Source organism: Delphinapterus leucas, chromosome 17 (genome assembly GCF_059928025.1).
Source record: "Delphinapterus leucas isolate spDelLeu-1000000601 "Yukka" chromosome 17, BTC_Dleu_Yukka2, whole genome shotgun sequence".
Taxonomy (NCBI): domain Eukaryota; kingdom Metazoa; phylum Chordata; class Mammalia; order Artiodactyla; family Monodontidae; genus Delphinapterus; species Delphinapterus leucas.
The window spans coordinates 34446093-34468242 of record NC_143145.1 but is presented as its reverse complement, the minus strand read 5'-3'; the positions used below and the strand labels follow the sequence as shown (position 1 = coordinate 34468242).

Sequence of the window (22150 nt, the reverse complement as noted above, 5' to 3'; positions counted from 1 at the left end):
TTTACTGTAAGACTATACCATCTCTCCCCCCAGATATGTAGCTGGCAATACATATGTAAAATATTTTCATCACATGTTCAACCATTAATAAAAACAGCAAACAGGAAAACTGGAAGCGGGAGGGTGTACTGGTGCAGCAATTGGGCAGACAAAAAAAGGGCAGCTAACTATTACGTTCAGATACTGTGGTTGGCAATTCTGATACCTAAAACACTCCACGGATCCCACCTAACAGATTAACAAGGACCATAGTGGCACACAAGAAATCATAACAAAAGATAACACAAACAGTACCATGAGAGATTCAGGAACTATTACTGAGATCAGAGAAGGCTTTGTGTAGGAGGCAACACGGAGCCAGGTATGGAGAGACAGGTGCAGTTTCAATACGGAAACACAAGCATGAGCAAAAGTTATAGGGGTGGATGGGAAGACAGGGCAAACTGAGCTACACTTGAGTGGCACACTGACATTTACGCTTTACTTGGCAGAAAACAGCCACAAAATGCTTCTGAGTAAGGGAGTTAAATCACCTTTTTTGTCAAACTCCAATTTCCACTTTCCTCCAGGAAGAAGACTTCAACTAAATAAATCTTTCCAAACTTGACCAATCCATTCTATCATAAAACAAGTATACTGTTTTATGATAATTTCAACACATAAACCTTACATGGCTTGCCCTTAGAAACTCTCTTTAAAGAACCCACACAGCTCTGAAATTATTAACATAATAAATTTTATACATACGGTTTCACACCCATCTAGGAATGTCTTACAACTGAAAATAGGAAAAATATTTAAACAATATTAAGGCTGATTTATATTTTGATTTCACTTAGGAAATATTTTAAGGTTGGTTTGTATACTGCCAAAAGATTATGAGAGATCAAGTAAAATGTAAGACACAAAAGAGAAGAAGGCAAATATACCAGGTATTGATGTTTTCCTAAAAATGCCCTGTATTAAAACAAAAGCCTCCCCATTCATGGATTCAGTTTCAGATATCAGGGGCAAGCTCAGAACAGCACGCACTCCTCCACTGCGGTGTGATAATACTTTGTGTCCATGCCCTTGTACACTCAACAACTTGAATATGGCTGCCACAGGTGCTTTCTGTGGCTTCTTCAGTAAGCATCCAATATCAGTGATTACAAACGGTAATGATACCTGACAGTGAAGGAGTGAGGAAATGAATGAACTACAAAGATGAAGGAGCAGGTCAAATAGGAGGTAAGAAAGAACATGCCTCAGACTCTTTCAGTCATGCACTGGCTTTGGCTTTCTGTTCCCATAGGGCTATCCTGTGATACATGTTCTTATGAGGACTCCAAGATCTGTCCTCTTCTGCTTTTCCAACTTCATTATGAATCAATGTATTTTGGGAAGCCACCTTCCTGAATCCATCTCACAGAAATGGCTTCTGGAAGAGTGTTTCTCCATCTCATCCTTTTACCTTCTTATTAGTAACTTTTTTCCAGACTAAATGCCTCTGATAATAGCTTACAGAGAATGAGACTAATATGCCATTCTGCTCTTTCTAGCCCTTCCAATGCAGAGAAACTGATTAAATGACTCACCTTGCTTCACCAACTGATTTTTAAAAAAATCATTAAAAACATAAATTCCTTTTTATTTACTACTGTAAAATCTCCCAGACCTACTCACAAGAAAAAGTAGAGTCCCCAGGATAAGCCTGCACCCCACACATTTGGGGTTACTCCTTGGTAAAGTCCCCGTAGTCCATCAAGTTTCCAAATGGTGGTCAAGCAATGCAAAACTCCTTTATATTTCGGTCTCAGTTCCAATCCATCACTCACTGCAGTAAAGGATACACAGAGTTAGGTGGGAGCAAAGTTCTAGCTCTGAATTATATATAAACATATAGATATCACACAATCAATCACAGAAAGGAGGTAAATTCAAAAGAAAAAAATTTTAGGTAGATAAAATTATTTTCCAGGATTTGATATTTTTAAATTAATAAATTAATATATTTATCTAAGTTTTAAGTGTGTAGTATACCCTCAATAAAAACTTGGATAAAGATGTGAGGAACGATAAAGCAAATGTAGAGAATGGGATAAACTTTCCTGGAAATTCTCTTGCCACAGTCCCCACCAACACATACACACACACACACACACACACACACACACACACATACACAAATCAGAATAGAAAGAAAATCCCATTGTTTTCTTACTCTCAAAAGTTCTAAATTAATAAAACATGACAGGGTAAAACAAAAACTGATACTACACACATTCTGTGTTACTTAAATAAGGAGAATTCAAATCTGTTTTGGAAGTTTAAAAGATAATGCTTATTTAAAATAACTTCTATTTCATGAAAGACTCCACAAGCCAATAAGAGATTGAAAAAAATTTGTAGTATAGGGTTAATATATCTAATTTACAAAAAGGATTCACAAATCAATAAGAAAATGACAAACAGCCTCTAAAAAACTTATAGGCAAATTACATAAACTATCAATTCACAGAAAATTACTATGTGTAATTACACATAGTAATTTTCTGTGGATGGAACAGAAATGGAACAGAATGGAGAGCCCAGAAATAAACCCACCCACTTATGGTCAATTAATCTATGACAAAGGAGGTAAGAATATACAATGGAGAAAAGACAGTCCCTTCAATAAGTGTGCTGGGAAAACCGGACAGCTGCATGTAAAAGAATGAAATTAGAACATTCTCTAACACCATATACAAAACTAAACTCAAAATGGATTAAAGAACTAAATGTAATACCAGATACCATAAAACTCCTAAAGGAAAACATAGGCAGAACACTCTTTGACATAAATTGTAGCAACATTTTTTTGAATCTTTCTCCTAAAACAAAGGAAATAAAAGCAAAAACAAACAAATGGGACCTAATTAAACTTAAGGGCTTTTGCACAGCAAAGGAAACCATTGATGAAACGAAAAGACAACCTACCAAATGTGAGAAAATATTTGCAAATGATATGACCGATAAGCGGTTAATATCCAACATGTATAAACAGCTCCTATCACTCAACATCAAAAAAAACAAACAACCCATGGCACAGGGGCTGGGTGCTGAAACACGGGCTGCAGCGAACAAACTGGGGGAGAGGACTGGGGTTGGCTGTGCAGAGACTGCCCAAAGGGACTGAAGTGTGGTCTGGGCCACAACAGGGTGTGTGTAGGGTGCAGCCCAGATCTGCCATAAAAGCCCCATTGTTAATATACACACACACACACACACACACACACACACAGAGTGAGGGGGTGGGGCCCCGCCATAGCAGCCTCATTCTCAGTGTGCTCACAGCAGGTGCGGCTCCGCTTCTAGGAGCTCTGGGAGTGCGCAAGTGCCCACACGTAGAGATAAGACTAAAATCTGAGCAGATCCCTAGTGCTGGAGATTTCAGAAGCGGGGCTGAAATCTGAGCCGTGTCCCAGCAGCTGTGTGGATTTATGCTGCTGGGGCTCTGAAGGTGTAGTGCCTGTGGGACATTGGAGCATATTACTGGCACTGGAGCAGGTCTGGTGTTAGCACTGGTGGGCTTTGTGGGCACCTGCATGCGGAGGTGGGGCTGGGGTCTGGGCTGATTCCATAGCTCCCATGGGTGGATCCCCGTGCTGGACTTCAGTGGCTCTGTGCTGGCGGCTTTGTGAGCACAGCACCTGAGGGACATCCTGGCCAATTGCCTGCATTCCCAAGGCTGAGGGCAGTGCCAACAACACTGTACTTTGCGAGCTTACACAGGTGACACCACAGAGTGCATTTCCTGGTGGACAGCTCCTGAGGAGGAGCAATACTCAGCGGCTCCTATCCCAGCAGGAGCAATCCAGTCCCACCTACCTCACACTGTAGCTTAGAATCGAATATGGGGGCTTCTCCTCCAACAACTGGGGAGCAGACCCTGCCCCTGACAGGGCTGTGACAACCACAGAGCAAACATGAGGTCCCGTTCATGATCCAGTGCAGGCTCTGGTTACCGCCACAACAATCACACCCCCTCTCAAGGGGATAACAGCCAGCACACACTGAGAAAAAGCAGCAGCAGGCATCCATACTAAAAACAGCCCTTGCACCAAAAATATTAGACTCACGCAGGCAACACAGGGATGCTCCCACATAAAAACAGCCTTTCAAGACCACAGTAGATAACTGTTTTTCCTAAACTCATAGTCAGAGAAATATAAATAAAATGAAGAAACAGAGAAACCACTCATAACTAAAAGATCAAGAGACTTTCCCTGAAAGAACAAACAATGAAATAGCCCTTGCCAGTCTACTAGACCCTGAGTTCAAAAAGGAGGTAATAAAAATACTGAAGGAATTAAGAAAGGATACCAACAGAAATGCAGATTACTGTAAAAATGACATAGAAACTATAAAGAGGAGCCAATTAAAATTAGAAAACTCATTTGCCAAGAAGAAAGCTGAACTAAAGGCAATAAATAGCAAACTGAATAATGCAAAAAACAAATAAGTGATCTGGAAGACAGAATAATGAAAATCACCCAATCAGAACAAAAGACAGAAAGACACATGAAAACAATATATGAGACCTATGGGATAACTTAAAGCATGGCAATCTATGCATAATAGGGATCCCAGAAAGAGAAGAAAGAGAAAAGGTGATCAAAAATGTATTTGAAGAAATTATGGCTGAAAACTTCCCAAACCTAAAGAAGGAAATAGATATCCAGGTACAGGAAGCACAGATGGTCCCAAACAAGATGAACCCAAACAGACCTACACCGAGACATATTATAATTAAAACAGCAAAAGTTAAAGATAAAGAGAGAATTCTAGAGGTAGAAAGAGAAAAAAAGTTGATTACAAGGGAACTCCTGTAAGGCTATCAGCTGATTTTTCTACAGAAATGCTGCAGGCCAGAAGGGAATGGCAAGATATATTCAAAGTCTTGAAAGGGAAAAACGTACAACCTAGGATACTCTACCCAGTGGGATTACTGTTTAAAATAGAAGGAGAGATAAACAATTTCCCAGACAAGCAAAAACTAAAAGAATACAGCAATACTAAACCTATGCTAAAAGAAATATTGAAAGGTCTTCTCTAAATAGAAAAAAAGCAAGAATCTAAAGGAAAGAGAATCACAATTGGAAAGTAAATCATTTAAATAAGATAAATGTTTTTTGTGAAAGCAATTATAACTATAAACAGATAAACATGAAGATGTAAAAGAGGCCATCAAAATCATAAAATGTGGGGAAGGGGAGTAAGAAAACATAGATTTCTTTTTTTTTAAGAATGTGTTTGAACTTATATGACTATGAGTCTAAAGCAGGTATACAGTAATGGGTTAATGTACTTGAAAACCAGGGAAACCACAAATCAAAAACACAACAGATTCACAAAAACCAAAAAGAACTCGTGCATAATTTTTAAAAACCCATCAAACCAAAAAAGTAGAAAGAAAAAGAAACAGAAGAAATACAAAGTCAACTAGAAAACAAGGTTTAAAATTGGAATAAATCCCTATCTATCAATATTTACCTTAAATGTCCATGAACTAAATGCTCAAATCAAACAACAGAGTGGCAGATTGGATTAAAAACAACAAGAACCTCCAATATACTTCCCACTTTAGAGCGAAGGACACACATAGATTGAAAGTGAGGGGATAGGGACTTCCCTGGTGAGGCAGTGGTTAAGAATCCGACTGTCAAAAAAAAAAAAAAAGAATCCGCCTGTCAATGCAGGGGACATGGGTTCGATCCCTGGTCCGGGAAGATCCTGCATGTCACGGAGCAACTAAACCTGTGCACCACAACTACTGAGCCCATGCGCCACAACTACTGAAGCCCGCGTGCCTAGAGCCCGTGCTCCACAACAAGAGGAGCCACTGTAATGAGAAGCCCACGCACCACAACAAAGAGTAGCCCCCACCTGCCACAACTAGAGAAAGCCTGCGCGCAGCAACAAAGACCTGACACAGCCAAAAAAAAAAAAAGAGGGGATAGAAAAAGATATTCATGCAAATGGAAATGACAAGAACAGGGTAGGAATACTCATATCAGACAAAATAGACTTTAAGACAAAGGCCACAAAGAAAAATAAAGAAGAACAGTATATAATGATAAAAGTATCAATACAAGAAGAGGATATTACACTCAATATATATGCAACCAATATGATCACCTAAATACATAAAACAAATACTAACAAAGAGAGAAATTGCTGGGAATACAATAACAGTAGGAAACTTTAACACCCCTCTGACGTCAATGGGCAGATCTTCCAAATAGTAAATCAACAAGGCAACAGAGATACCAAATGATACAATAGAACAGGTAGACTTAATTGATATTTTCAGGACATTATATGCAAAAAAACCCCAGAATACACATTCTTTTCAAGCATGTGTATTTCAGAATACACATGAAACATTCCTTAGGATACACCACATACGAGGACACAAAACAAGCCTCAACAAATTTAAGAGGATAGAAATTATTTCAAGGTCTGCGCTCTGGGCTCGACTGAGGCTCCCTGGCCGCTTGCGCTTTTCGCTCCTTCTCCAAGATGGCGGCAGTCAGCGCACTGAGGCAGGATCTGGGCGAGCCTCGTGAAGATTGCTTTGATGGTGATCACAGCTTTGAGGACATAGGGCTAGCTGCTGGCCAAAGCCAAGAAGAAAAGAAACGTTCTTACAAAGATTTTTTAAGGGAAAAGGAAGAAATCACTGCTCAGGTAAGGAATTCTTCCAAGAAGAGGTTAAAGGACAGTGAACTTTACTTCTTGGGGATGGACAAGCACAAGAAGAGGAAGCACTCCTCTGATGATTACTACTATGGAGGACAGTGATTCTTGTTCTGAGTGCCGATAAACCAGGGTGAAGCAGGAGAGAGGTGGAGGGCTGGTATTTTGGAAGATTCAGCATAGAAGAACGGTCTTCATTTGTGATACACCAGATATTTTGTCTTTGGAATTGTCACTGAAGAAAAAGTCCAGCCCGCAATCTGCTGACACAACTATGGACCTGTTGAAAGGGATCACTTCCCCTCTGGCAAAAGGCACCAAGCCCCCCCAAAAGACAGGAGAAAAGTCCTCCAGTTCTTCAAGCCATTCAGAGAGTAAAAAGGAACACCACAGGAAGAAAGTCAGCAGAAGCAGTGGGGAGCTGTCCCTGGAGGATGGTGGTTCCCACAAATCCAAAAAAATGAAACTACTCTATGTGAACACTGAGACACAGACCCTTTGGGAGCCTGATGGGTTAAAGATGAAACTTATTCTCTCACCAAAGGAGAAGGGAAGCAGCTCAGTTGATGAGGAGTCTTTTCAGTACCCCTCTCAACAAGCAATTGTGAAAAAATCCTCTAAGACGTCAGCTTGAGATGAGCAAGGTGCTTTACTCCTACGACACGAGTTACGGAGCTTTCTGAAAACAGCCTGGAAGAATCACAAGTCATTCTCAGATTCACGTTCGTCTCCTGGCCCTGAAGGCTATGGGTCTGATGCCTCCCAGTTCCCAGAATCCCACAGTGCTAACCTTGATCTTTCAGGGCTTGAACCTATTCTAGTAGAATCAGGCTCCTCCTCTGGCGGGGAGCTGGAGGCTGGGGAGTTAGTGATTTATGATTCTTACTGGGAAATCAAGAAGAAAAAGAAGTCAAAGAAGATTAAAAAGAAGGACAAGGAGGGCTTCCCTGGTGGCGCAGTGGTTGAGAGTCCACCTGTCGATGCAGGGGACATGGGTTCGTGTGCCGGTCCGGGAAGATCCCACATGCCGTGGAGTGTCTGGGCCCGTGAGCCAGGGCTGCTGAGCCTGCACGTCTGGAGCCTGTACTCCGCAACGGGAGAGGCCACAACAGTGAGAGGGGCCCGCATACCGGAAAAAAAAAAAAAAAAAAAAAGAAGGACAAGGAGAAGCATAAAGAGAAGCGACACTCCAAGTCCAAGAGAAGGTCGGGACTTCCTCCTGCACCAGCGGGACAGGTCCCAGAGCCGCCCGGCCCTCCGCCCAGCATCCCGTACACTGGAGCAGCCGCCCCTCCCCCGCCGTTTCCTGGCCTCTACACGGATAGGCACAGTGAGAAAAAAAGAGAGAAGGACAAAGAGAGAGAGAAGAAAAGCCAAAAAAGAACATGTCGGCCTACCAGGTGTTCTTTAAGGGGTATCGTGTAACCTTTGTCTGACCATCTAGGCATAGATTTTGGGAAACTGAGTAAAAAACTGGCTGAGGGGCTTCCCTGGTGGCGCAGTGGTTGACAGTCCGCCTGCTGATGCAGGGGACACGGGTTCGTGTCCCAGTCCGGGAAGATCCCACATGCCGCGGAGCGGCTGGGCCCGTGAGCCATGGCCGCTGAGTCTGCGCGTCCGGAGCCTGTGCTCCGCAACGGGAGAGGCCACAACAGTGAGAGGCCCGCGTACCGCAAAAAAAAAAAACAAAACACAAAAAAACCCAAAAACCTGGCTGAGGTGTGGAAGCAACTGCCAGAAAAGGACAAACTGATTTGGAAGCAAAAACCTCAGCATCTTCAACACAAACAGAACAAAGCAGAAGCTACAACTGTGAAAAGAAAAGCATCCAGCTCAGAAGGTTCCATGAAAGTGAAAGCTTCCTCTGCAGGAGTACTGTCGCCCCGAAGAAATGCCCACCCACCAACATGCTATTATTACCCGCCTCGCCAGACAAAGCCCCCGAGACAGAGCCTGCTGGTGGGAGAGTCCCTGAGCCTCACTGGACACCACCTGCAGGAAACCGAGGGCATGGTGGCTGTGTCTGGCAATTTGTCAGTGCTTCTGGATTCCATCATCTGTGTGCTTGGCCCCTTAGCGTGTGTGACCACACAACTACCTGAGTTGAATGGCTGTCCCAAACAGGTCTTGTCAAACACGCTGGACCACATCGCTTACATCATGCCTGGACCGTGACAGCAAAGACTCCTGGGACAGAAACCTTATCTTGCCTGTTGCTGGCTTGTGTATATGTGACTGTTGCAGATCCCTTCACTGGCCTCTGGGTGTAGGTTTTTAAATTTTTATATATATGCATAATGTGTATATATATATGTATAATGTATAATATATACATAGGACTGTAACTACTTTGCTTTTAATAATTTTATGAAATGGCAAAGGTTTAGCCAAGAGGAAACCTTGGTATGAATATGGGCTTGGGATTATTTCTTCTCCTGTGGTGGATAAATCTGCCTTAAAAACCAATGTAACTTGGGGGCTGGGGGCTTGTTCTGGATGTCAGGTGCATCGCTTTAAGGTCAGCCAAAATGTGATTTTTTTCCAAACTCAGTTGTACCTCCAGACCCATCACTGACCATTTGCCTTACCTGTCTTACAGTCTGAAATGCAATGGGAAACATTATGGGAAGACGTCAGTTAACTGAAAGTACAAAGCTTTTCAACCTGAAGTGACCTAGGTGGGAGGTGATAACATCGTTCCCATCTGAAAGTTGTTGCGATGGTTTAAGTGAACTTAGTAGGGGGCTTCATCCCAATTCCTGCTCTACCAGTGTCCATATCTCAAAACTTATTGTAATCATTGGTGCCATTGGCAGCCTCAGTCGGAGCCAAGGAGATTTGTGAGCCCTGGAGAGGGTAAGGCCGTTAATGCCACCAGCTGAATGGACTATATTGTGAGCTGACCCACAGCATTTGGTCTGCAGAGCTAAGAGTTGTTATCTTCCATTGGCAGCGTCAGCTTAGCTCACAGTTCTGCTGCTTAGGCTTGGTGGGTGTGGAAGGTGAGCTTTGCCCAGCCTGATTCCTGGGTTCATCTCATTGGCTCCCCTGTTGGGCAGATACACAGTGTTCTGCATTCCACACTTAAGCAAATTGCGAAAAAAGTACTCTATTCTCATGTAGGTTTGTTTATGTGCATGTGTGGATGTGTTTTAATTATGTGTATTTAACTCTTTAAACTCTCTTAGATTTTAATTTATCCTGTAAATTTCTGTATATATAATTTAAAAACAAGAGCCTCCACCAGCAACAGCATGTGGAAGATACAGATTTGTCATTTCTGCCTCCCCTCCTTCCTCTGGTCTCCTCTGCAAACTCCAAATCATCTACACGTTCAGGTACTGCGCCTCGGAAAGGAATCATATTGGGATTCTAGTTCTTTACAACTGAACAGTGTCAAGAAACTAAATAAAAAGGAACGTTACCATTCCCAGCTGCCCTTATTTCCAAAGAACCAGATTTTTGCTTCCCAGTTCCAAAGAAAACAGTTGAGGGCTTCAGGGTTGTTTTTAAATTTGGTTTGAGAGTCCACGTCAAAACCAGACTCTGAGGTGACTGCTTTCTTCCCTTGGCCTGGATGGAGCACCGCAGTACCAAAGTAGATCTTTGAGGAAAGTGCCGCCATCCTGTATCCTATTTAATTCCTTCCTTTCTTCCCACCAGTGTGGTCACAGGGCTGTTTTTCTTAAAGGTATTCTGGCTGCTGAATGCCATTCTCACCTCAGAGCAGTTTTGAGATTTAACTGGGGAAACAGAAGGAAACAGGAATGTTTGGGAACCAAAATCACGAAGAGCAGAAATCCTGGTTTGAGTTTGTGTGTTAGCACCTGTCCCACGCCTCCTCTGTACCCATGTCAGTTTCCTGTTTGACATAGAGTATGAAGGAAGGGTCTCAGAGACATGGATTAGTACAGAAAGAAGTCAATCCTACCATTGTCATTTGTACACATTAATAAAGTCCTGATGAGGACCTGATTTTTGTTTGTTTGTTTTCCTTTAAAATCCAACCCTATTGTATTTGTATTTAAAATTTGTACACATTTGTATAATCTGTTCCTTGTGGTATTTGGTACTGTTAGAGGAAAACCTTTGGATTCAAACCTTCTTGCAGTTTTTATATCATTGTTTTATTTTGTCTTTTAAATAAATTCTAGCAGTTTGATCCAAATCCCATTACAGTTGTATAAAGAAATAAAATTTTGTACTTACATTAAAAATCACATTTTTAATATTTGTAAAGAAAAAAATTATTTCAAGCATCTTTTCTGACCACTATGGTATGAAATTAGAAATCAACCACAGAAAGAGTAATGAGAAAAGAAAAAAACCCCACGATTATATAGAGATTATACAGAGATTAAATAACATGCTACTAAAAACCCAATGGGTCAACGATGAAATCTAAGAGGAAATTTAAAAATACCTTGACAAAAATGACAATGAAAACACAACCATACAAAATCTATGGGATGCAGCAAAAGCAGTCCTAAGAGAGAAGCTCACAGCAATAGAGGTCGTCCTCAAAAAGCAAGAAAAATCTCAAATCACCTAACCTACCACCTAAAAGAAAAAAGGACAAACAAAACCTAAAGGTGGCAAAAGGAAGGAAATAATAAAGATAAGAGAGGAAATAAATTCAGAGGTTAAAAAAACAATAGAAATAGTCAATAAAACCAAGAGCTGCTGTTTTGAAAGGGTAAACAAAATCCACAAACTTCTGGCCAGGCTCCCCAAGAAGAAAAGAGAGAGGACACAAATAAACAAATTAAGAAATGAAAGGAGAAATAACCAACACCACAGAAATACGAAAAGGCCATAAGACAATACTATGAACAATTATATGCCAACAAACTGGACAACCTAGAAGAAGTGGACAAGTTTCTAGAAACATACAGCCCACCAAAAACTGAATCAAGAAGAAATAAATACTCTGAACAGAATGATCGCTAAAAGTGAAATAGAAACTATATAGAAAAAAAACCAACCAAACAAAACCCATAAACCTCCCAGCAAACAGAAGTCCAGGACTGGTGGCTTCACTGGGGAATTCTATCAAACATACTAAGAACTTATACCAATCCCTCTCAAACTCTTCCAAAAGAAAAGATACACTTAATAAACTAAAGTCCAGGACCAGATGGCTTCACAGATGAATACTACCAAACATTTAGAGGAGAGTTAATACCTATCATTCTGAAATTGTTCCAAAAAACTGCAGAGGAAGTAACAGTTTCAAATTCATTAAATGAGGCCATCAACACCCTGATACCAAAAGCAGACAAAAAAAAAATCACTAAAAAGGAAAATGATAGGTGAGTGTCACTGATGAACATAGATAGGAAAACCCTCAACAAAATACTAGCAAACCGAATTCAACAATACATTAAGACGATCATACACCATGATCAACTGGGATTTATCCCAGGGATACAAGGATTTTTCAATACCTGCAGATCAATGTGATATACAACATGAATAAATTGAAGAGTAAAAACCAAAAGATCATCTCAATAGATGCAGAAAAAGCTTTTAACAAAATTCAACATCCATTTATGATAAGAAAAAAAAACACCTCTCCAGAAGGTGAACATAGAGGGGACATGCCTCAACATAATAAAGGCCATATATGGCAAACCAATAGCTAACATCATAATAGTGAAAAGCTGAAAGCATTTCCTCTAAGATCAGAAACAAGACAAGGATGTCCATTCTCGCCACTTTTATCCAACATAGTTTTGGACGTCCTAGCCATGACAATCAGAGAGAAAAAAGAAATAAAAGAAATTCAAACTGGAAAAGAAGAAGTAAAGTTGTCACTGTTTGCAGATGACATAATACTACACATAGAAAATCCTGAAGAAGCTGCGAGAAAACTGCTAGAGCTCATCCATGAATATGGTGAAGTTGCTGGATACAATATACAGAAGTCTGTTGCATTTCTATACACTGATAATGAAATATCAGAAAGAGAAATTAACAAAACAATCCCATTTACCACTGCATCAAAAAGAAAAAAAAATACCTACTAATAAACCTACCTAAGGAGGCAAAGGAACTGTTTTTGAAAACTGTAAGATGTTGATGAAAGAAACTGAAGATGATACAAACACATGGAAAGATATACCAAGTTCTTCTTGGATTGGAAAAATCAATATTGTCAAAACAACTATATTACCCAAGACAATCTACAGATTCAATACAATCCCTCAAATTACCAATGGCATTTTTCACAGAACTAGAACAAAAATTTTGTAAATTTGTATGGAAACACAAAAGACCCCAAATAGCCAAAACAATTGAGAAAGAAGAACAGAGCTGGAGGAATCACACTTCCTGACTTCAGACTATATTACAAAGCTACGGTAATCAAAACGGTATGGTACTAGTACAAAAACAAACATATAGATCCATGGAACAGGATAGAAAGCCCAGAAATAAACCTACGCACTTATGATCAATTAATTTATGACAAAGGAGGAAAGAATATACGATGGACAAAAGACAGTCTCTTCAATAAGGAGTGCTGGGAAAATTGGACAGCTACATGTAAAAGAATGAAATCAGAACATTCTCTAACAAAACATACAAAAATAAACTCAAAATGTATTAAAGACCTAAGTGTAAGGCCTCTTACAGGAAAACATGGGCAGAACACTCTTTAAAATAAATTGCAGCAATATTTTTTTGGATCCATCTCTTAGAGTAATGAAAATAAAGACGAAAATAAACAGATGGGACCTAATTAAACTCAAAAGCTTTTGCACAGCAAAGGAAACCATAAACAAAACGAAAAGACAACCCACAGAATAGGAGAAAATATTTGCAGATGATGCAACCAACAAGGGATTAATTTCCAAAATGTACAAACAGCTCATACAGCTTAATATCAAAAGAATAAACAACCCAGTCAAAAAATGGGCAGAAGACCTACATAGACATTTTTCCAAAGAAGACATCCAAATAGCCAACAGGCACATGAAAAGATGCTCAACACTCCTAATTATTAGAGAAATGCAAATCAAAACTACAATGAGGTACCACCTCACACCAGTCAGAATGGCCATCATTAAAAAATCTACAAATAATAAATGCTAGAGAGGGTGTGGAGAAAAGGGAGCCCTCCTACACTGTGGGAGGAATGTAAATTGGTACAGCCATTACAGAGAGCTGTATGGACGTTCCTTAAAAAAATAAAGTTATCTTATGATACTACAATCCCACTCCTGGGCATATACCCGGAGAAAGCTCTCATTTGAAAAGATACATGCACCCCAATGGTCATAACAGCACCATTTATAATAGCCAAGACATAGAAGCAACCTAAGTATCCATCAACAGATGAATGGAAGAAGGAGATGTGGTACATACATACAATGGAATATTACTTAGCCATAAAAAAGAATGAAGTAATGCCATCTGCAACAACATGGATGGACCTAGAGATTATCACATTAAGTGAAATAAGTCAGAGAAAGACAAACTTATGATATCACTTATATGTAGCATCCAAAAAAATGCTATCAATGAACTTATGTACAGAACAGAAATAGAATCACAGACATGGAAACAAACTTGAGGCTGCCAGAGGGGATATGGGGAGGGGGGTGGGGAGATAAGTTGGGAGTTTGGGATTAATCTATACACACTACTATGTATAAACGAGATAAACAGCAAGGACCTACTGTATAGCTCAGGTAACTATATTCAGTGTCTTGTAATAATGTGTAGTGGAAAAAAGTATATGAAAAAAATATATGTATCTGAATCATTTTTTTAAATAAATAAAATATTTAGGAATAAACCTGATCAAGGAGATGAAAGACTTATACACTGAGAACTATAAAATATTGATAAAGCAAACTGAAGATGAAAAATATCCTATGCTCTTGGGTTAGAAGAATCAATACTGTTAAAATGGCCATATCTACAAATTTAATGAGATCCCTTTCAAATTACCCATGACATTTTTCACAGAACTAGAAAAAATAACTCTAAAATTTACCTGGAACCACAAAAGAACCAGAATTGTCAAAACAATCCCAAGGAAAAAGAACAAAACTGGAGGCATAACCCTCCGAGACTTCAGACACTACTACAAAGCTACAGTAATCAAAACAGTGTGGTATGGGCACAAAAACAGACAGATGGGTCAATGGAACAGAATACAGAGTCCAGAAAGAAACCCACACACCTACAGTCACTTAACCTTTGACAAAGGAGGCAAAAATATACAATGGAGAAAAGACAGTCTCTTTGGCAAGTGGTTTTGGGAAAGCTGGACAGCTGCATGTAAATCAATGAAGTTAAAACACTCACTAACACCATATACAATAATAAGCTGAAACTGGCTTAAAGTCTTAAATATAAAACATGCCACCAGAAAACTACTACAATACAACATAGGCAAAACATTCTCTGACATAAAATCATACCACTGTTTTCTTAGGTCAGTCTCCAAGGCAAAAGAAATAAAAGCAAAAATAAATAAATGGGTCCTAATCAAACTTACATGTTTTTGCACATTAAAGGAAATGATAAACAAAAAGAAAAGATAATCTATGGACTGGGAGAAAATATTTGCAAATGATGCAGCCAACAAGGGCTCAATTTCCAAAATATACAAACACCTCATACAGTTCAACAACAAAAAAACCAAACACCCAATTAAAAAAATGGGCAGAAGACCTGAACAGACATTTTTCCAAATTGGAAATGCAGATGGCCAACAGGCACACGAAAAGCTGCTCAACATCGCTAATCGTCAGGGAAATGCAAATCAAAGTCACAATGAGCGATTACCTAATACCCATCAGAATGGCAAGCATCAAAAGGAACACAAACAACAAATGTTGGGAAAGTTGCGGAGAGAAAGGAACCCTTTTTCACTGTCAATGGGAAAGCAAATTGGTGCAGCCATTGTGGAAAACAGTATGGAGGTTTCTCAAAAAAAAAATAACAAAACTAAAAACAGAGCTACCATATGACCCAGAAATTCCACTCCTGGGTACATATCCAGGGGAAAAAAAAAAAAACAAAAAACACTCACTAACTTGAAAAGATACGGGCACCCCAATGTTCATAGCAACATTATTTGCAATTGCCAAGACATGGAAGCAACCTAAGTGTCAATCAACAGGTGAATGGATAAAGAAGCTGTAATACAATATATCTGCAAAATGGAATACTCAGCTATAAAAAAATTAAAATTTTGCTATTTGCAGCGACATGGATGGACTTGAAGGGCATCATGCTAAGTGAAATACGTCAAAGACAAATACTGTATGATATCACTTATATGTGGAATCTAAAAAATACAACAAACTAGTGACTATAACAAAAAAGCAGCAGACTCACAGATATAGAGAACAAACTAGCAGTTACCAGTGAGTAGAGGGAAGGGGGGAGGAGCAATATAAGGGTAGAGGATTAAAATGTACAAACTATCAGGTATAAGTTGTAAGAATATATTGTAGTTTGAGGGGCAGGGCCTTGGGGGACTCTGGATGGAGTGGGTGGTGGAGGCGGTAGGAAGCGGAGCCCAGAGTGCCAGGAAAAGCTTGGACACTTTTCTACCATGCTGATGGCATTCTAAATATATTTGTCAGTTTTCCCAAATTTTAACTGAAGAAAGCCTTAAGAATTTATGCTTAAGGACTAAAGCGTGACTGCCAATTATCAGGCTTTCAGGATGAATCTGGAAAACCTCAGCAAGCTGGAACTCCTAACACTACTGAGTATTATCAAAGGAGAGCTTGAAGCAGGGGACCTTGTTATAGAAGCTTTAAAGAATTAGCTGAAAGAGTCTTGAGGTCTGCTTTCTGCCGTGGGGGTAGGGGCTGAGAGCACAGCCAGCAGGCAGTACACCATGGGCTCTGAGGCAGCCCGCTGAAAGTTAAAGAAATATTAATAGAAGATGGCAGAGTAGGACTTGAGTTCACCTCCTCTCAGAAAAACATAAAACTCACAATTAACTGCTGAATATCCATGGACAAAAAAGACTGGAACCTACCAAAAAAGATATTCTACACCCAAAGACAAAGAAACGAGACAGTAGGAAGGGTACATTCACGATACAATCAAATCCCATACCTGCTGGGTGGGTGACCCACAAACTGGAAAATAACTGTATCTCAGAGGTTCTCCCACAGGAATGAAAGTTCTGAGCCCCACGTCAGGCTCCCCAGTTTGGGGGTCAGGCACTGGGAGAGGCCCCCCAGAGTATTTGGCTTTAAAGACCAGCAGGGTTTCATCACAGGAACTCCACTCTTGAAGAGCACAGAGAAGGTCTCATGCACACTGGGACCCAGGGAGAAAGAAGTTACTTCACAGAAACCTGGGCCAGACCTACCTGCTGGTCTTGGAAGGTCTCCAGGGGAAGCAGGGGGCAGCTGTGGCTCACTGTGGGGACAAGGACACTGGTGGAGGAGGTACCGGGGAGTACTCACTGACGTGAGCTCTCCTGGAGGCAGCCATCTTGACACCAAGACCTGACCCCACCCAACAGCCTGTAGGCTCCTGTGCTGGGATGTCTTAGGGCAAACAACCAGCATGGTGGGAACACAGCCCTACCCATCAGCAGACAGGCTGCCTAAAGTCTTCTGGAGCCCACAGGCACCTCTAAACACACCCCTAGAAATGGCCATGCCCACCAGAGGGACAAGACTCAGCTCTACCAACCAGAGAGCAGGCTCCAGTTCCTCCTACCAGGAAGACCGCACAAGCCTCGTAGACCAGCTTCACCCACCAGGGGGCAGACACCAGAAGCAAGAAGAATTATAATCCTGCAGGCTGCAGAACACAGAAAGTTAGACAAAATGAGATGGCAGAGGAATATGTTCCAGATGAAGGAACAAGACAAAACCTCAGAAGAACAGCTAGGTGAAGTGGAGATAGGCAATCTACCTGAAAAAGAATTCAGAGTTATGATAGTAAAGATGATCCAAGATCTCAGAAAAAGGATGGAGGTACAAACCAAGAAGATACAAGAAATGTTTAACAAAGAACCAGAAGAGATAAAGAACAGAGTTGAACAATACAATAACTGAATTGAAAAATAAAGTAGAAAGAATCAATAGCAGAATAAATGAGACAGAAAAATGAATAAGTGACCTGGAAGACAGAATGGTGGAAATCATCGGCACAGAAGAGAATAAAGAAAAAAGAACGAAAAGGTATGAAGACAGTTTAAAAGACCTCTGGGACAACATTAAATGCACCAATATTCACATGATAGGGGTCCCAGAAGGCAAAGAGAGAAAGGATCTGAGAAAACATTTGAAGAGATAATAGCTGAAAACTTCCCTAGGGGCTTCCGTGGTGGTGCAGCAGTTGGGAGTCTGCCTGCCGGTGGGGGGGACGCGGCTTCGGGCCCTGGTCTGGGAGGATCCTGTGTGCCGCGGAGCAACTGGGCCCATGCGCCGCTGCTGCTAAGCCTGCGCTCTGGGGCCCGAGAGCCACAGCTGCTGAAGCCCATGTGCCGTGACTACTGAGGCCTGTGTGCCTTAGAGCCCATGCTCCACGGCAGGAGAGGCCGCTGCAGTGATAGGCCCACGCACCACGGCGGGGAGTGGCCCCTGCTTGCCGTGGCTGGTGGGGCCAGCGCAGCCAAAAATAAATAAATAAATAAAACAAAAAACAAAAAACAAAAACAAAAACTTCCCTAATATGGGAAAGGAAACAGTCACCCAATTACAAGAAGCACAGAGAGTGTCACAAAGGATAAACCCAAGGAGGAAAACACCAAGACACATTAATCAAATTGACAAAAATTAAAGACAAAGAGGAAATATTAAAAGCAACAAGGGAAAAGCAACAAATAACATACAAGGGAATCCCCATAAGGTTATTGGCGGATTTTTCAGCAAAAACTCTGCAGGCCAGAAGGGAGTGGCACAATATATTTAAAGTGGTGAAAGGGAAAAACCTACAACCAAGAATACTCTGCTCAGCAAGAATCTCGTTCAAATTTGAAGAAGAAATCAAAAGCTTTACAGACAAGCAAAAGCTAAGAGAATTCAGCACCATCAAACCACCTTTGCAACAAATGCTAAAGGACACTGTTGGTGGGAATGTAAATTTATACAGCCACTAATAGAGAACAGTATGGAGGTTCCTTAAAAAACTAAAAATAGAACTAACATACGGCCCAGCAATCCCACTACTGGGCATATACCCCGAGAATACCATAATTCAAAAAGAGACATGTACCACAATGTTCACTGCAGCACTATTTACAAAAGCCAGGACATGGAAACAACCTAAATGTCCATGGACAGATGAATGGATAAAGAAGATGTGGCACATATATACAATGGAATATTACTCAGCCATAAAAAGAAACGAAATGGAGTTATTTGTACTGAGGTGGATGGACCTAGAGACTGTCATACAGAGTGAAGTAAGTCAGAAAGAGAAAAACAAATACCATATGCTAACACATATATATGGAATCTAAAAAAAAAAAAAGGTTCTAATGAACCTAGGGGCAGGACAGGAATAAAGATGCAGACATAGAGAATGGACTTGAGGACATGGGGAAGGGGAAGGGTAAACTGGGATGAAGTGAGAGAGTGGCATGGAAATATATACACTACCAAGTGCAAAACAGATAGCTAGTGGGAAGCAGCCGCATAGCACAGGGAGATCAGCTCGGTGCTTTGTGTCCACCTAGAGGGGTGGGATAGGGAGGGTGGGAGGGAGACGCAAGAGGGAGGAGATATGGGGATATATGTATATGTATAGTTGATTCACTTTGTTATACAGCAAAAACTAAAACAATATTGTAAAGCAACTACACTCCAATAAAGATGTTAAAAAAAAATGCTAAAGGAACTTGACTAGGCAGAAGAGAAAAGGCCACAACTAGAAACAAGAAAATTACGAATGGAAAGCTTACTAGTAGAGGAAAACATACAGTAAAGGTAGGAAATCACCCACACACAAATATGATATCAAAACCAGCAACTGCGAGGAGAGAACAAATGAAGGATACTGGAAATCCATTTGAAATTAAGATACCAGCAACTTCAAACAATACTGTATATATAAAGACTGCTATAGCAAAACCTCATGGTAAGCACAAACCAAAAATCTACAACAGATACTCAAAAAAAGAAAAAAGAATCCAAACACAACACTAAAGATAGTCTTCAAATCACAGGAGAAGGGAACAAAAAAGGAAAGGAAGAAAAAAATACCTACAAAAACAAATCCAAAACAATTAGCAAAATGGCATTAAGAACATACATATTGGTAACTACCTTAAATGTAAATGGATTAAATGCTCCAACCAAAAGACAAAGACTGGCTGAATGGATATAAAAAGAAGATCCGTATATATGCTGTCTACAAGAGACCCAATTCAGATCTAGGGACACATACAGAATGAACACGAGAGGATAGAAAACGGTACTCCATGCAAATGGAAATCAAAAGAAAGCTGGAGTAGCAATACTCACATGAGACAAAATAAACTGTAAAATAAAGACTGTTAGAAGAGACAAAGGACACTACATAACGATCGAAGAATCAATTCAAGAAGATATATATCATATATCATATATATATATACACAAACACACACACTTATATATACACACACACACACACACATCCAACATAGGAGCACCTCAATATATAACACAAATGTTAACAACCATAAAAAGAGAAATTGACAGTAACACAATAATAGTGGGGGGGTTTTAACACCCCACTTACATCAGTGTACACATCATTTAGACGGAAAATCAATATGGAAACACAGGTTTAAGTGACACATTAGGCCAGATGGAGTTACTTGATATTTATAGAGCATTCCATCTGAAAGTAGCAGAATACACATTCTTCTCAAGTGCACATAGAACATTTTCCAGGACTGACCACATGCTGGGCCACAAAGCAAGCCTCAGTAAATTTAAAAAAATTGAAATTTATTGAATTTCACAACATTATGAGATTACAAATCAACTACAAGAAAAAAACGGTAAAAAACCCAGAAACACGTGGAGGCTAAACAATATGCTACTAAACAACCACTGGATCACTGAAGAAATCAAAGACGAAATCAAAAAATACCTAGATACAAATGAAAACAAAAACACGATGATCTAAAACCTATAGGATGCAGTAAAAGCACTTCTAAGAAGTTTATAGCAATACAATCTTACCTCAGGAAACGAGAAAACTCCCAAATAAACAACCTAACCTTATACCTAAAGCAAATAGAGAAAAGAACAAACAAAACCCAAAGTTAGCAGAAGGAAAGAAATCATAAAGATCAGAGCAGAAATAAATGAAATAGAGACGAAGAATACAAAAGATTAATGAAACTTAAAGCTGGTTCTTTGAAAATATAAACAAAATTGATAAACCTTTAGCCAGGGTTATCAAGAAAAAAGGGGCGAAGGCTCAAATCAAAATTAGAAATGAAAAAGGAGAAGGTACAACAGACTCCACAGGAATACAAAGGATCATAAGAGACTATTACAAGCAACTATATGCCAATAAAATAGATAACCCAGAAGAAATGGACAAATTCATAGAAAGGTACAATCTCCCAAAACTGAACCAGGAAGAAATAGAAAATATGAACAGACCAATCACAAGTGCTGAAATTGAAACTGTGATTTAAAAACTCCCAAAAGAGCTTCCCTGGTGGCGCAGTGGATAAGAATTTGCCTGCCAATGCAGGGGACACAGGTTCGATCCCTGGTCTGGGAATATCCCACATGCCGCGGAGCAACTAAGCCCCTGTGCCACAACTACTGAGCCTGTGCTCTAGAGCCCATGAGCCACAACTACTGAAGCCCGCGTGCCTAGAGCCCATGCTCTGCAACAAGAGAAGCCACCGCAATGAGAATCCCGAGCACCACAATGAAGAGTAGCCCCCGCTCGCCACAACTAGAGAAAGCCTGCATGCAGCAATGAAGACCCAACACAGCCAAAAATAAATAAATAAATATTTAAAATTTAAAAACAAACAAAAACCTCCCAACAAACAAGAATCCAAGACCAGATGGCTTCACAGGTGAATTCTATCAAACAGTTAGAGAAGAGTCAACACCTATCCTTCTGAAACTATTTTTAAAAATTGCAGCAGTAGGAACACTCCCAAACTCATTCTATGAGGCCACCATCACCCTGATACCAAAACCAAAGATACCACAAAAAAAGAAAATTACAGGCCAATATCACTGATGAACATAGACGCAAAAATCCTCAACAAAATACTAGCAATCTGAGTCCAACAACACATTAAAAGGATCTACACCATGATCAAGTGGAATTTATCCCAGGGATGCAAGGATTTTTCAATATCTGCAAATTAATCAGTGTGATACTCCACATTAACCAACTGAAAAGTAATAACCATATGATCATCTCAATAAATGCAGAAAAAGCTTTTGATAAAATTCAACACCCAATTATAAAA

The 22150-nt window shown here is 40.1% G+C and overlaps 1 protein-coding gene and 1 pseudogene across 1 annotated transcript in view; one reads left to right on the top strand and one right to left on the bottom strand.

The window, feature by feature from the left end:
- SLC25A32 (solute carrier family 25 member 32) overlaps positions 1-22150 on the bottom strand; it is a 49333-nt gene that overhangs the window by 11756 nt on the left and 15427 nt on the right. The window contains exon 2 of the mRNA XM_022584650.3: positions 1666-1816. Coding sequence (XP_022440358.1) covers positions 1666-1816 — 151 coding nt within the window. The remainder of the gene's footprint in view (positions 1-1665; positions 1817-22150) is intronic.
- LOC149746930 (HMG domain-containing protein 4-like) lies at positions 6931-8965 on the top strand (annotated as a pseudogene).